This window comes from Eptesicus fuscus, chromosome 17 (assembly GCF_027574615.1).
Source record: "Eptesicus fuscus isolate TK198812 chromosome 17, DD_ASM_mEF_20220401, whole genome shotgun sequence".
NCBI classification, from domain to species: domain Eukaryota; kingdom Metazoa; phylum Chordata; class Mammalia; order Chiroptera; family Vespertilionidae; genus Eptesicus; species Eptesicus fuscus.
The window spans coordinates 31,089,637-31,103,288 of NC_072489.1; the positions used below are offsets into that span (position 1 = coordinate 31,089,637).

General features: G+C 36.3%; 1 protein-coding gene across 15 annotated transcripts in view; it reads left to right on the top strand.

Moving 5' to 3' along the window:
- PCDH15 (protocadherin related 15) overlaps window positions 1-13,652 on the top strand; it is a 590,647-nt gene that overhangs the window by 488,934 nt on the left and 88,061 nt on the right. For all 15 annotated transcript variants that reach the window (XM_054728735.1, XM_054728734.1, XM_054728732.1 and 12 more), the window contains one exon: window positions 12,651-12,778. In XM_054728735.1, coding sequence (XP_054584710.1) covers window positions 12,651-12,778 — 128 coding nt within the window. The remainder of the gene's footprint in view (window positions 1-12,650; window positions 12,779-13,652) is intronic.

Below are 13,652 nucleotides of genomic sequence, written 5' to 3' on the forward strand. Positions count from 1 at the left end.
ACAATAGACAATTTATTATTTAGTGTGTTCTTAAATATTCCTTGATTTTTAAATTTTTATATTTTTATAAGGCATGCATTTCAGATTAATTTATGATGTGAGCATAAACACATAAACTGAGAATTTTATGTTTCAGAAATAAGAAACATAAATTTAGTTTGCCATTCTTTTTAATCATTATTCAAAACACAAGTCTAGAAGTCAATTCTTCTTACAAAATTAATTCATTTTTTGTCCCCAGGAACTTTTATAAGTTCAGTTAATCAATCTTGTTCCTGTTTTTCTCCCTTTTGATGTCTTGTACCTAATTAGTCCCCTATGTAATATCTTGAAAATAATTGAAGACAAATAACTTAAAGAAAAATCATTATTTTAAATATTGTCACTTTTAATTTCCAAAGTCTGTTTTCACGTATTTATTTACAGCATATGTTTTCTATCAAGATTTCTTGATAGAGATTGCTGTGTTTATGCTTTATTAAAATGAATAAGGCAGTTGGATACTCTAGTCAGTTCAGCAGTTCAATTTAATTAATAATAAAAGATTTCTATTAGATGATATTCCATAAATGCTAAGATATATGTGAGATTCAAGGACAAGAGGTAAAGAACATTTTGTAAAACATATTTACTAAGAAAAATGTTATAATTCAGATTATTTACCAATGACACAGCTCAAATTTAAAATTACCTAAATAGAATAGCAGATACCTAAAAATTTAACATAATAAATTAAGATTCCTGACTTAGGTTATAGACATATCTGAGTCCCCTATATATATTTGATCTTTACTAACCTCTCTAAGCTCTAGAATTTTCAACATTATATCAGGGTAAATATTACTATACTTCTTAGGGTATTTGAGAATTTTAAGCAAAATGAAGTCTGCAAAGTACTTAATTTATTAACACAAAATCTAATTAAAAAGCTGTAATAATTATTATTTTTGTTATTACTAGTTGTGATATGTTTGAGTGATACTTAAAGCAAATACATACTAAAAATGCTCCATCTATTCCTCTAAATTATTATATATAGGATTCCACATGTTTCTCTTTAAGTTTTTTTCATAACCAATGGTTGTACATTTGGACATGTTAGAAAAGCAAACCATTGGTTCCCATTGATAACCAGAACAGTGAGCCGAGGTGTTTTGCCCCAGCCAAAGAATGAGCTCCGCGGACCAGAAGATTTAAGCAAAAGTGTGGAAAATTTATTACAAGCAAATTCAGACTCCCCTCATGGGGAGGGGTGGCCAATAATGGGATGCCCATTAAAGCCTTGTAGCCCAGATGTATATGTTTGCCACAAGCCTGTTCTATGTCTACCTGTGTCATCACCTGGTTGACTCCCTTATTGTTCTTGCCCAGCATGGACCTGAACTCCCCCTGTTTCCACATGCTCTTTCTCTGTCCTATGCTGGACTTTTTGTTTCTATGCCTTCGTACACCTTGTTGCTGCAGGCCCTCCCTTGTTTTCCCATGCCTCCCACTTTGAGTCCAGAAACATTTTATTATTTCTGCTTGGTTGGTTTCTGTGATTAGGCTGTTCAAACTGCCGTTTCGGCCCCTGCCTGTGTTCCACCTGCCTTTGTTTTCCACTGGGCCCCTGCCCTATCTGCCTGCATTTCAAGTTAACCCTCTCACCATGACCCCTCTTCTTAGATTCAGTCAGTGCTAGAATGGCTCATGGAATTTAGGGAAACACCTACATTTACCAGTTTACACTAATAAAAGAGTAAGATGCAAATTGACTGTACCTTTGCGACACCTACCAGCCAATCAGGAGTGAGTACGCAAATTAACCCAACAAAGATGGTGGGTGAATTTGCATATGCAGGCACCAAGCAGCCAGGAGCGGGGAGGGATGCTTGCATCGTCGCCATGATGACGACGTAGGCGTCCTGCACCACCCTAGCTGCTCCGGGCCTCTGGGCAGCGTGGGAAGGCAGAAAGGCAGCTCTGGGCTGCAGCGGAAAGGCGGCTCCAGACCAGAGGGAAAAGGTAGCTCCGGCCAGTGTGAAGGAGGTGCTGGTAGCCAGGGGAAGGAAGGCCCATTCTTGCATGAATCTTCGTGCATTGAGCCTCTAGTTATATAATAAAGAATATGATGAAGGATACTGATAAAACCAGCCAGATGAAGCAGAACAGAGGGCTAGACTTGGAGAGTCCTAGTTCAGGAGCTTCTGTCCCATGGAGTTCAGGTACATCACCCTTCTGGTAGGTGGATGTGTTCACCAACCTGGAAGATCTTCAAAGTTCCTATTGTAGGGTTTTTTATGAAGGCTTTACCACATAGGCATGATGGATTATTAACTCCATTTCTGGGTCATTGCCCCTCTTCAGAGACTGGGGTGTAGATCTGAGGATTCCAAACTTCTAATCATGGCCTGTTCTTTCTGGTGACCAGCACCCATCCTGAAGCCCACAAAGAGTCATGTCATTCGAACAAAAGACATATCTATCACCCAGGAAATTCCTCGGAATTTAGGAGCTAAATACCAGATGTTCCTAGCACTCAGGAGATGACAAAGGTCCTAGAAGCTATGTATTAGAAACTGGGGTCACATACTACTGTAACTGTTAGAGTGTTCTCCTAACACCCCTATTTATAAGGGGTTTTAGGAGCTCTGTATCAGGAAATTATTATAGTGTATATACTTATCTAAATATATAAAACCCTAATATGCAAATAGACCGAATGGCAGAACAACCGGTTGCTATGACATGTGCTGACCACTAGGGGGTGTGTGTGGAACATGGCAGGCGTCAGCCGCGGTGGGATGGTGGAGCAGGTGAGTGGGGGTACCAGACCAAGGCTGGGCGCCGGTCACTGTCATCTGGGCGAGCCTCTGGTGGTTACTAAAAATTCTTTGCTCCCATGCACCATGGTCCCACTGGGCGCTCGCCCTGATCGTACCCACTGCCAGCACCCGGCGCCAGCCTCGATCACTCGACGCCATCAGCAGCTGCGAGTGGCGGCTGCCACCCCGATTGCCCCTTAGGGTTTTTCCAACTCCCCCTGCTCCCGAGGGGTGATCAGGGCCGGCAGCCGCCTCTTGCACACACTGCTGGTGACGGCCCCACTTGCACCCGCTGCCAGCACCAGAGCCGCTGCTCGTACCCACTGGCAGCGCCGGCCCCGCTTGCACCCGCAGCTGGTGCCAGAGCCACCTCTCGCACCCGCTGCTGGTGCCTGGCGCTGGTCCTGATCACTTGGTGACATCAGCGGATGCGAGCGGTGGCTGCTAGTTCCAATCGCCCCTGAGGGCTACTCCAACTCCCCCTGCTCCTGAGGGGCAATCGGAACCGCAACCTCCACTCACACCCGCTGATGGCACTGGCCCTGCTCACACCTGCTAGTGGCACTGGCCCCAATCGCTCTGTGCCATCAGCGGGTGCAAGTGGGGCCGGCACCATCAGCATGTGGGAGCGGTGGCGGTGGGAGCGGGGCTGCCCGCAGACAGGGGATCTGGACCACAACAGGAGGGGCCAGGCAGGGGCGCAGAATATGGGCCAAGACCTACCCTTGTGTCCACCACAGCCTCGCGGCCCACAGTTCCTTTCAAGGTGCACAAATTCGTGCACTGAGCCCTAGTTTTATATATTTATCTAAATATATACTTAGAAAAATTACTTTTATATAGTTTTCTCACTATGCAAATGTTTTGAAATAGCATGTATGCCAATACAATTTTTAATTTTTGTGGTTAACGACTATAATGCTTTAATTTTTATGGTGATGATAAGCACATACCTGTTTATTATAACATTTAGCCACCAAAATAATCTTATTGTTTTCAGCAGGTTATAGATGAGAAAGCAAGCCTTTGTTCTTATCCAAAATCATTCAAAATATACCAAATGGATTTCTCACTTTGAATCCATGATTTTTCTACTTTGCCTCAAGTTCTCATGAAGGATGAATCAAAGATGTTTTCAACAAGGGATTTGGAGAATCACTTCTTTTGAGGAGTTTAAATTTTAAAACAGATAATCTACATAGTCTTTCAACCATTTCCTGATGCAGTTGAGAAGTAGGCTTGCTTTCTGTGCTATTCTGTCATTCAATATTCTCATACTCTAGGGCATTTATAAAATTTATAAAACCTTAGAAATTCCCCAGTGAAATGATAGTTGTTCTAGTACTATTTTTAGGCACAGAAGTATACCTAAACACCTTGTACCTGAATGTAAATAAAACTTTTATGCTGGTTGACACAAACTGTCCTGGACCCCCTCGTAAATCACAAACTTTTGAGAGGCTTATGGGTTACATTGGATGTTTTAAATTACCCAAATTGAATGAAGGCCATAAACTAAAATAATTAAGAGTATATGCTGCTAGATGTTTGGGTCTGAATCTTCCTAGCTGTGTAATCTTCGACACATTGTTTAATCTCTAAAGTCCATTATGTGCATGAATAAAAAGTGGATAATTAATAACATGGTATTTTTATGGGGATAATTGAAATAAGGCACAGAAAGCACTTAGCTCAGGAATTTTTCAGTTATTAATTAGTAGTATCATTGCATTAATCTTCCCAGGCTGCCATAACAAATATCATAGACTAGGTGGTTTAAACAGCAAAAATTTATTTTTTTCACAGTTCTGGAGATTAAAAGTCCATTAGCTAGGTAATATCAGGGTTCATATCTGGTGATTCCTCTCCTCCTAGATGGCTGAAGGCTGCCTTCTCACTGTGTCCTCACCCAGGGGAATGGGGAGAGAGAGAGACTGAGAGGAACAGAGAGTGGGAGGGAGACAAAGAGTACTAGCTATCTGGTTTATCTTCTTTTAAGGACACTAATCCTTTTGGATCAGGGCCCCACTCTTATGACCTCATTTAACCTTAATAAATGTTATAGTCTCAAAAAAGAAAAACATAACGTTACTTTCAGATGTGTGTGTGTGTGTGTGTGTGTGTGTCTGTCTGTGTGTGTGTGTTTAGAGATATGTATGACAATCAATACTGCCTACAGGCAATGTACCATTCCAAGGGGTTAGTAAGTTGCATTACCAATACACAATCTTTTTGGTTGGCTTGCTGCTGGGTGGAAAAAAATTTTTTTTTTGGTTGTTGTTTATTTATATATTTTACCAAATTTGTCAATCGTTCTATTTAAATAAAGTAACTTTAGAGAAAATATACTTCTGTTTTAACAACATGTCAAAAACACAGGGTGAATTTAATGGTCTATTCAAACACATTATTTTTTTCTCAGCTACAGTTCTTCATTTTACAGTAAAATAATTCTTCTTAGTCTTGTAATGTCAGTGGAATAATTTTACATCAAATAGTATATAGTTCATGTCTGTTTTCCTCAAAGACTGTTGACTTTTTAAATTCAGTTCTGTAAATTTGTAGTCTTGCCATCTAAACAAAAGTGTGGATATTTAAAAGGCACTCATAATATTTTTCCAGTAGTATTTCGTTACTATTTAAATTCTTCTATTTGCAGTAAAAATATACATATTTTCTGCTACATTATTTGATATTGCCTATATAATATCCTATATGAAAACATCTGTCTTTGGTAAATCAGTGTTAGGAAATATTTTTTAAAATTACATGGCATTGCTATTTTTTCTCCTGATAATGATAAGATGATAATAATAATGATAATAATAATAATAATAATATTTTCTCTTACCTTGAGAGTCAGTCAGTAAGCTCTGAGTCACATTTGAATGAGTGAAGCCACCATGTATTTAATGCTTTCCATGTATTTTCTCATTTAATTTACTTATGTGTCATCACTAATTTATTGAGAAGAAACCTTATAGCTCAAAATGGGTAAGTAACCTGTATGAGGTCACACAATGTACATGAGGAATTCCTCGTCTTTGATGTAGGCTCTGGCTCAACAGCTTGTGCTTGGATTTTTTTATTGTCCAATTTAATAGCAGTGTTGTTGGTCCTTAAATTCCTGTATTAATCTGCTTTGTGGAGAGATTTGGAGTTTAATGGACACAAATGAATTAAAATAGTGTCTGTTTAGTCTGAGCTAAAACTCATATTTATTCCCTTGCAAAAGGCCTCTAAATGCATCAGTTTGTCTCACAGAATTAGCACAAAATGCTACCAATACCAATAAAAAGAAACAATATTGCATTCATAGTTCTATTTTGATGGCTACTGTTTATGGAGAAACGTAGTTCATTAAATTTTTCCTACTGGGTGAATATATTAATATGGACACAAAGCTAAACTTTAATTAATGTTTAGATTATCATTCTTCTGATTATCCCCTCATCACTATAGTAGTAAATCTGTCAGTGTCATTTCCTGCACTAACGCATTTAGCTAAAATCAAGTACATATTATAGTAATGTCAGTTTTTGAAGTCAGTAGTTACATGAAGTTACTTTCTTAATTCAGTTATTAGCCTTTCAGCAAACACATATACAAAAAGAATGTTTTAGATATAAGCAATTAAAATCATGCAAAGGCTAATGAAAGCAATGTTAAAAAACTAAATTAGAAAACTATTCAAATGAACTTCAAAAGGCTCAATCTCTCTTGCAGCCTACCTTCTGAATGTAAAATGTATTTAAATATAACTAAATACAATTCCTGCAGAGAAAATAGCCAAGAAATAAGATGTGATTTTTTTCATTATAACATACATAATAATTTATTTTTCAAAAAATTTATGTATATATGTCAGATCCATGCTAATTCCATCTAATGAGCACTACAGCATATTTCTTTCACTCTCTTTATTTACATCTTTAAGTAACTAACTATAAACCCTATAGCAAGGTCATGCTTATCTCAAATAATACTTTCATTCTTAATCATTACTTTATAGAATCAGTCATTTATCTGGCATATACACTAGTGAAGAGGAAATTAACAATAGTAGAAATAGCAAGAATATTCAAGGTGCTTCCAAATAGTTCATAGAATTACGACTTGGTTTCAGATTCAAAATTTTCTTAACATTAATTTGTAAAAATCTGTTATCTTTAAGAGAGGTTGCCAGGGTTCTTTTCCCAGCCTTACAAAGGGTTCAGCATTCTGGAGAAAGGGGCTGCGCGTAGATGATTAAAGAGTCTGAGGACGAAAGATATTTTTGAAAGGCATTGGGGGTCAGAGGAGCTTCAGCTAAAAGGAACTGACGACTCTTCCTTGACCAAGGACCCGTGCTTTTATTCACATGATTTATCCTAAGGCAGTGGTCAGCAAACTGTGGCTTGTGAGCCACATGTGGCTCTTGAGCCACTGTTTGCCACTCTGTTGACTAATGAGTAGGGGCTTAATCACAAGGAACAACAACAGCCTGTAATTATTGGAATTGAGAGTCTAGGTCAGTTTGCCAACCACTGTCCTAAGGCAAGGTGGAGATAATACACTTCAAAGGGTACAGTATCAAAGGGTACAGAAGCATTATCAGTTTGGGGAATAGCCTACAGCTGTTCAGGTGTTTGGCCAACAGGAGGCAATAAAATGCCCTGAGCTGTCTGGCAGCAGACAATCATCCTATTCAGGTTTGGGGGAAGTGCCTTTTAGCAGTTTCCAACAGGTAAATTACGTATGTGGCTCACCCTTGTTGAGCCCACCAAGTCCCATCAACCTTTTTATGGAACTCTTGTAATTATTACATGATGGAATTGGTTCTCAGCAAGAGGTACTCTTGATCTGAACAACAACATATAGTTGTGTGGATACTATGATTTTTAAGGGCTTATAAATATATGATCTCAATTTATGGGGATAAAATAGAATGATTCATTTTAAAGTAGAGACTGGGTGGCAGAGTGATGACAATTTCAGCCTAGTTCAACATTTATTAAACACTGGGAGGAAATTACAGTGCTTCTAAGGAATGAATTTGCTAGTAAAGCATATATAAAAATAGTATTAAAGGGAAAGCAGCATAAAAAGATGTGTGTGTGGGGGGGATGGGGGTGAGGGGGGGAGGGAAGTGTGATTTAATAAGGAACTAACATCAACTCTTGACAACAGCAAAGTAACAAATGTCATTTTGGTATACCAAGTTTTTTGAAAGTTCTCTGCAGTAGAATCATTGGAGAATGTATAAAACATTTACCATAATTATAATTCGAAATATCTATTTAACGATAGGACAAAGAAGAATATAAAACAATAAGAAAGGCATAGCCCTTACATTCAAGATTTTATAATCTTGTCTAGTGTATGTGTTATAACCAGACTAAGCTCCTGTATTCCTAAGTATAACAGCAAATACATATTTGATGTATATATGCTAATAATAATTAGAGATGCAGTTGAAGTTCAAAACCTTCTGATAGAAGAGGGAATGTCTGGAGGAGAGGCCAACAATCAGTGACAGGAGTGGAGGTAAACAGAATTGAACCTCTGGCTTTAAGTAACTTAGTCAAATTGTAATAACCAATATAGGATAAAATAATTTTAGTTAATTTTAATTGATTCTCACATTGAAGTCATGTGCATGCAGATGACCTCAGGAGAGAATGTTATTATATATTTACACAATCTTTTCATTTTATCTTAATTCCTCTAATCTCTGTCTGTCTGTCTGTCTCTCTCTTTTATATTAACTTGGGGGCTTTTAAGGTTTTCGACCTCATCATTACTGACAGTCTGGGGCTGGGTAATTTTTTGGAGACTGTCTAGTTCATTATGGGATGTTTCTCAGCATTCCTGGCCTCCACCTACTAAATTGCAATAGCCCTTCTCCTCACCTTCCCACCCTCTGCAGTTATTACTATGAAAAATATCTCCAATTGGGCAAAATCAGTCATGGTTGAGAGCCACTCCTTAGATTATCATTCAGAAAGTCTTTTTTTGAGAAGCTAATGCAATATAGTCAAAAGGTTTGTCAAGTAAATAGAAGAAACTGGATTTATCTAGAGGGTAATAGGGGTTTTGTAGGAAGAGAAAACTAAAAGCAAAGGAGAGAAAAATATCAAATTTAAAGTTGGTCTTGAAAAACATAGAATCAAGTTAAATTAATGCATTTTTTTATGTCACTTACTCTTTTCAAGTCCCTAGGGGCACCTTGTTTAGGATGTCTACATGGTGTGGTGAAGGCCTGCGGTGGGGTGGGGGGAGAGAGAATTAATGGGGGGAGAAGAGGACATCTATAATACTTTCAACAATAAAGATAAATTTGAAGTAATAATGATAAAATAAAACAGAAGGGCTATCAATACAAGGTTTCTATTCTGACTGGTACTTCCTTTTCTGAGCTGTACAGCTCAGCAGTTCTATATTCTTTCTTTGAACTAATAAATCCCAAGAAGGTATTTTATACTCCCTCACCTCAGGGTTTACTTCTGGGACTTCTTGGCTCACTGGAGCCAATGGTGTTGCCCAAAGAAAAGGTTCTCTCACAAAATTAAGGAAAACTAATGTCAACAGAGGAAGGGAACTGGGGTAATTGCCCCAAAATGCGTAGGAAGATTATAATGTCTTTTAATCAAAATACTTGCTGAATAAATCTTTCACGCAGCTTGTAATTTTCTTTACCCTCCATGGTTTCCCTTCCAATGTTTGCCTTGTCTCACCCAACCAGAAGGGACACTGTCAGGACATCGGGCTCTTACGTTGTTCCTCTCACAATTTTCTCTGACACATTTTATCACCATTGTTTTCCTTTCCCCCTTTCATCTTTCTTTTTAGTGTGTGCTTCATAACTACCTAAAGTGAAGGATATGGCACTGACTAAAAGGAATCCACAAATACTCAAGGAGATAGAAAAATTGATTCCCTTAAAGGAATTTCAATCAGAGTTTCTTCCAAATTTTTGCCTCTGAAATAATTAAAGCCCAAACTTAGTGAAAGATCATGAAAATGTTATTAGTACTTACACACACTTAGTGAAAGTGGTTGAGCCAAGGAACTCTATAGTGCCATGCACGTTGTATATTAATGAATAGAAGATCTAAGTGAATGTGTTCTAGTGATTAAACTTTAGGGGTATATTAAATTTTTTTGGGCTGGCCAACATTTATTTTACACTTTTGATTAGTAACATCCCAATTATCCCTAGCTATAGATGGTAAATTTGACAAAATTGTATATATTTAAGGTGTCCAAAATGATGATTTGGTGTATATGCATATATATATATATGTCATATATATATATATTTGTGTGTGTGTGTTTTTGTGTGTGTGTGTGTGTGTATGTATGTATGTATGTATGTGTGTGTGTGTATAAAAACAATTACCACAATCAAATTAGTTAACATATCTTTCAATTCATATAGTTATTGCAGTGTGTATGTGTGTGTGTGTGTGAGTGTGTGTGTGTTAAAAACATTTAAGATTTATTTTCTTAGCAGATTTCAAGTACACAATACAGTGTTATTAACTATAGTTACCATGGTATACATTAGATTCTCAGAATTTATTCATCTTATAACTGAAAGTTTGTACCTTTGACCAGCATCTTCCTCATTTCCCATACTCTCAGCATCTGGCAGCCACCATTCTACTCTGTTTCTAGGAATTCTACTACTTAATATTTTGCGTATAAATAAGATCATACAGTACTTGTCTTTGGCTTATTTCTCTTAGCAGAATACCCCCAGGTTCATTGAATATCTAGTGTACGTATATATTTATCTAGATGTTTCTATAGTTGATGACTTTAGAGATTTTTAATAACTGCTAAAATAATATTTAAATAAATATTTTACTGCATTCTTCTGGAGTTTATAAAATGTATATATATAACATTTTATATAGCTTATAAGTATTGTTATAAATTACAACACTGATTCTTACATTAGTTTTCCCAATACATAAGGAAATAATAGCTTTCTAAAAGATTTCCAAAAGCACAAATTGTTCCTAATGGTGTAATACTTTTATGCCGGGGCCTAACCTTCTTGGATCATTTCCTAAAGTGCCAGGAGAAAAGTAGGCAAGCTACCGAATATAAATCTATTCCTTTACAGTGAGTTGAAAATAACCTTTACTTATTCAGTACTGCAAGTAGGGATCATAGCTAATGTGGTCATTTATTAACAACATGGAAACAGCTACCGGAAAGGTGATACCGTTAAAGATGACTTTCCTTTAAAAATATTAAACTTAGAGCTGTTAGCTGCTTTGATTCTAGAGATAAAAATAGTCTGCTAAGACGAACATGGGTTTCATTTGGATGAACTCTGATTGTTGGTGGCTCACCAGGGTGTAATTCTGAGCCTGGCGTTGTAGGATAGAGAAGCATAATCTGCCATTAGCCCTGTTCTCTGTTGACCTGGCACATTTTTTTCTCTCGATTCTAGCTCTCCCAGTTCAGGAATGGTGGGAAAGAGAATAATAGGAGAGAAACTAAATGAGTAGCAGCAGGATAAGGGGTAAAACCATGGGGCTAACTCTCTTGTCTCTCTGGTCTCAGGGCAAGCAATAAGCAGCCTGTTTTAAATTCTTACTAAGATAATGCAGATTACTCATTCATTTATTCAGTCAACACAGATATATTGTGCATTAGTGATGCACCCACTGTGCTAGTAGATTGGTGTTAATTAGTTATAATTAGGGATAGCACAAAGCAGCAAAATTAGAGTGTCCATGATAAATAGTTTGTAGATCAGTTGTCATATATTTGATCCTAATTGAAATGCATGAGAGTTCACTTAAGTAATACATCAGAATACATATGTAATTTGAATCTAGTTTTTTGCAAAATGATTAACCACTTATTCCTCATTATATCTGGTTTGCAAAGGGTCATTCTTGAAATAGTGACAAGTGCTACATTTCTCATTAAAGGTGTGATCATTGCCTGACCAGCGTGGCTCAATTGGTTGAGTGTTGATCTATGAACCAGGAGGTCAAGGTTCGATTCCGGTCAGGGCACATGCCCGGTTTGCCGGCTTGATCCCCAGTCGGGGGCATGCAGGCAGCAGCTGATCAGTGATTCTCTCTCATCATTGATGCTTCTCTCTCTCTCCCTCTCCCTTCCTCTCTGAAATCAATAAAAATATATTTTTTAAATAAAAAAAATAATAAAGGTGTGATGATTGAGGGGGTGAGATTCTAATATTTGATGATGAAATGTATTATTTGTTAAATATTTATTATTGCTTAAGTTACAAAACCCATCATCTATACCAGTAAGTTATATGGCAATCATCTCTCCAACTGCATCTTTTGCAGTGAATGATAGATAGCCTCTAATGCATGATAAAACGTGTTTGCAGAAGTAAGCACCATTGCTTACATTAAATCTAAAATAAAAATATTTATTTAATGTAAGCTAGAATAATATTGCTAGTTTTATACTTAAAAATACAAAAACTGTATATTTTGTTTATGGCGGTTTCTATTATTTCACAATGTGTTTATATATTTGTGTCACTTTTGTGAAATTGATAATGTGTGTGAAGTCTTTGTAAACATGAACAGGTCAGTTCCAATAAAATTAGAATGCAATACTTTAGTGTCTATTAAATCAAATAAAATGAATTATCAGACCATACTAATTAAAATAAATAGCAATAACTTAACATTATGTCAGAAGCATCATTATGGATTTTGTGGTATCAGGCATGTCATTTAGGAATTACTTTTTGATTTAAGTTGTTTCCATTGATTCATAAAAAAATAAAGTACAACAAGTATTTACTCCAGTGCATTTTTTTCTAATAAGTAACCACTAATAAAAATGTATTATTTCTTATAGGCAATACAGCTAAGGTATATATTGAGATTCAGGATGAAAATGATCATCCCCCAGTGTTTCAGAAAAAATTCTACATTGGAGGTGTATCTGAAGATGCAAGGATGTTTGATTCTGTGCTCAAAGTTAAGGTATGAACAAATTTATTAAGATACAGAACTAAAGTAAAAGCAAAGAGCAGATAAATTAGAACCAATTTTTCATATAAACTAAAACCATGTTATATGCATTAACTGAGTACTTATTCTGATTTAAACGAAGTCTTTAACTTGGAGATATATTAGTTTAATTAGCCAAACTAAATGCAGATTAATAGGAGGCAAATACTAAGCAAGTTTTTGCATTTTATTTTTACTACCAAAAAAAATACAGTATTTATGATGTTTTACATTGAATAAGATATTAAAATGCATGTTTCTTCATAGATTTTTAATTGTCATTTTCTAATAGAAGAAGTAATGTAATAAATTCTGAAATTATATTTCTGCAATTATCAACTATGTTTAAAGATTTTTTAATGGTTGGCAGTACATGAAGTCACAATCATTTTATTACTAAGAAATAAATTTATAAATATTACCTTGCACTGGGGGAAATATTTAGAAGCTATAACATTTTAGATTCTCCATTTCAGGTTTATTTGTGTGTGTTTTTTCCTGGAAGTTCTTAGTAAATCAATTTTTAAAAATAGCTATTAACATACACACATTAAAACTAAAAATCCCTGAACAAATCCAGCTGATTGCCTATAGTTTTGCACATGAACAGGTTACCTTTATTTCCCTATTACCAGGAGGACCATGATTAGAGCTCTTTTTGCATATGGTTTTATCACCTTACATACCCTAAGAAAAACAAAGATCAATCAAGCAAATAAAGCTTTTGTGTTGTGCTTGCAAAATAGCTTTACCACAGTGCCAAATGCTGACTCCTGATCTGAACCACCAGTTATAAATAAAAGTGGTCCACAAATTTAAGTCAGTCACACTACATATATGCAACTTG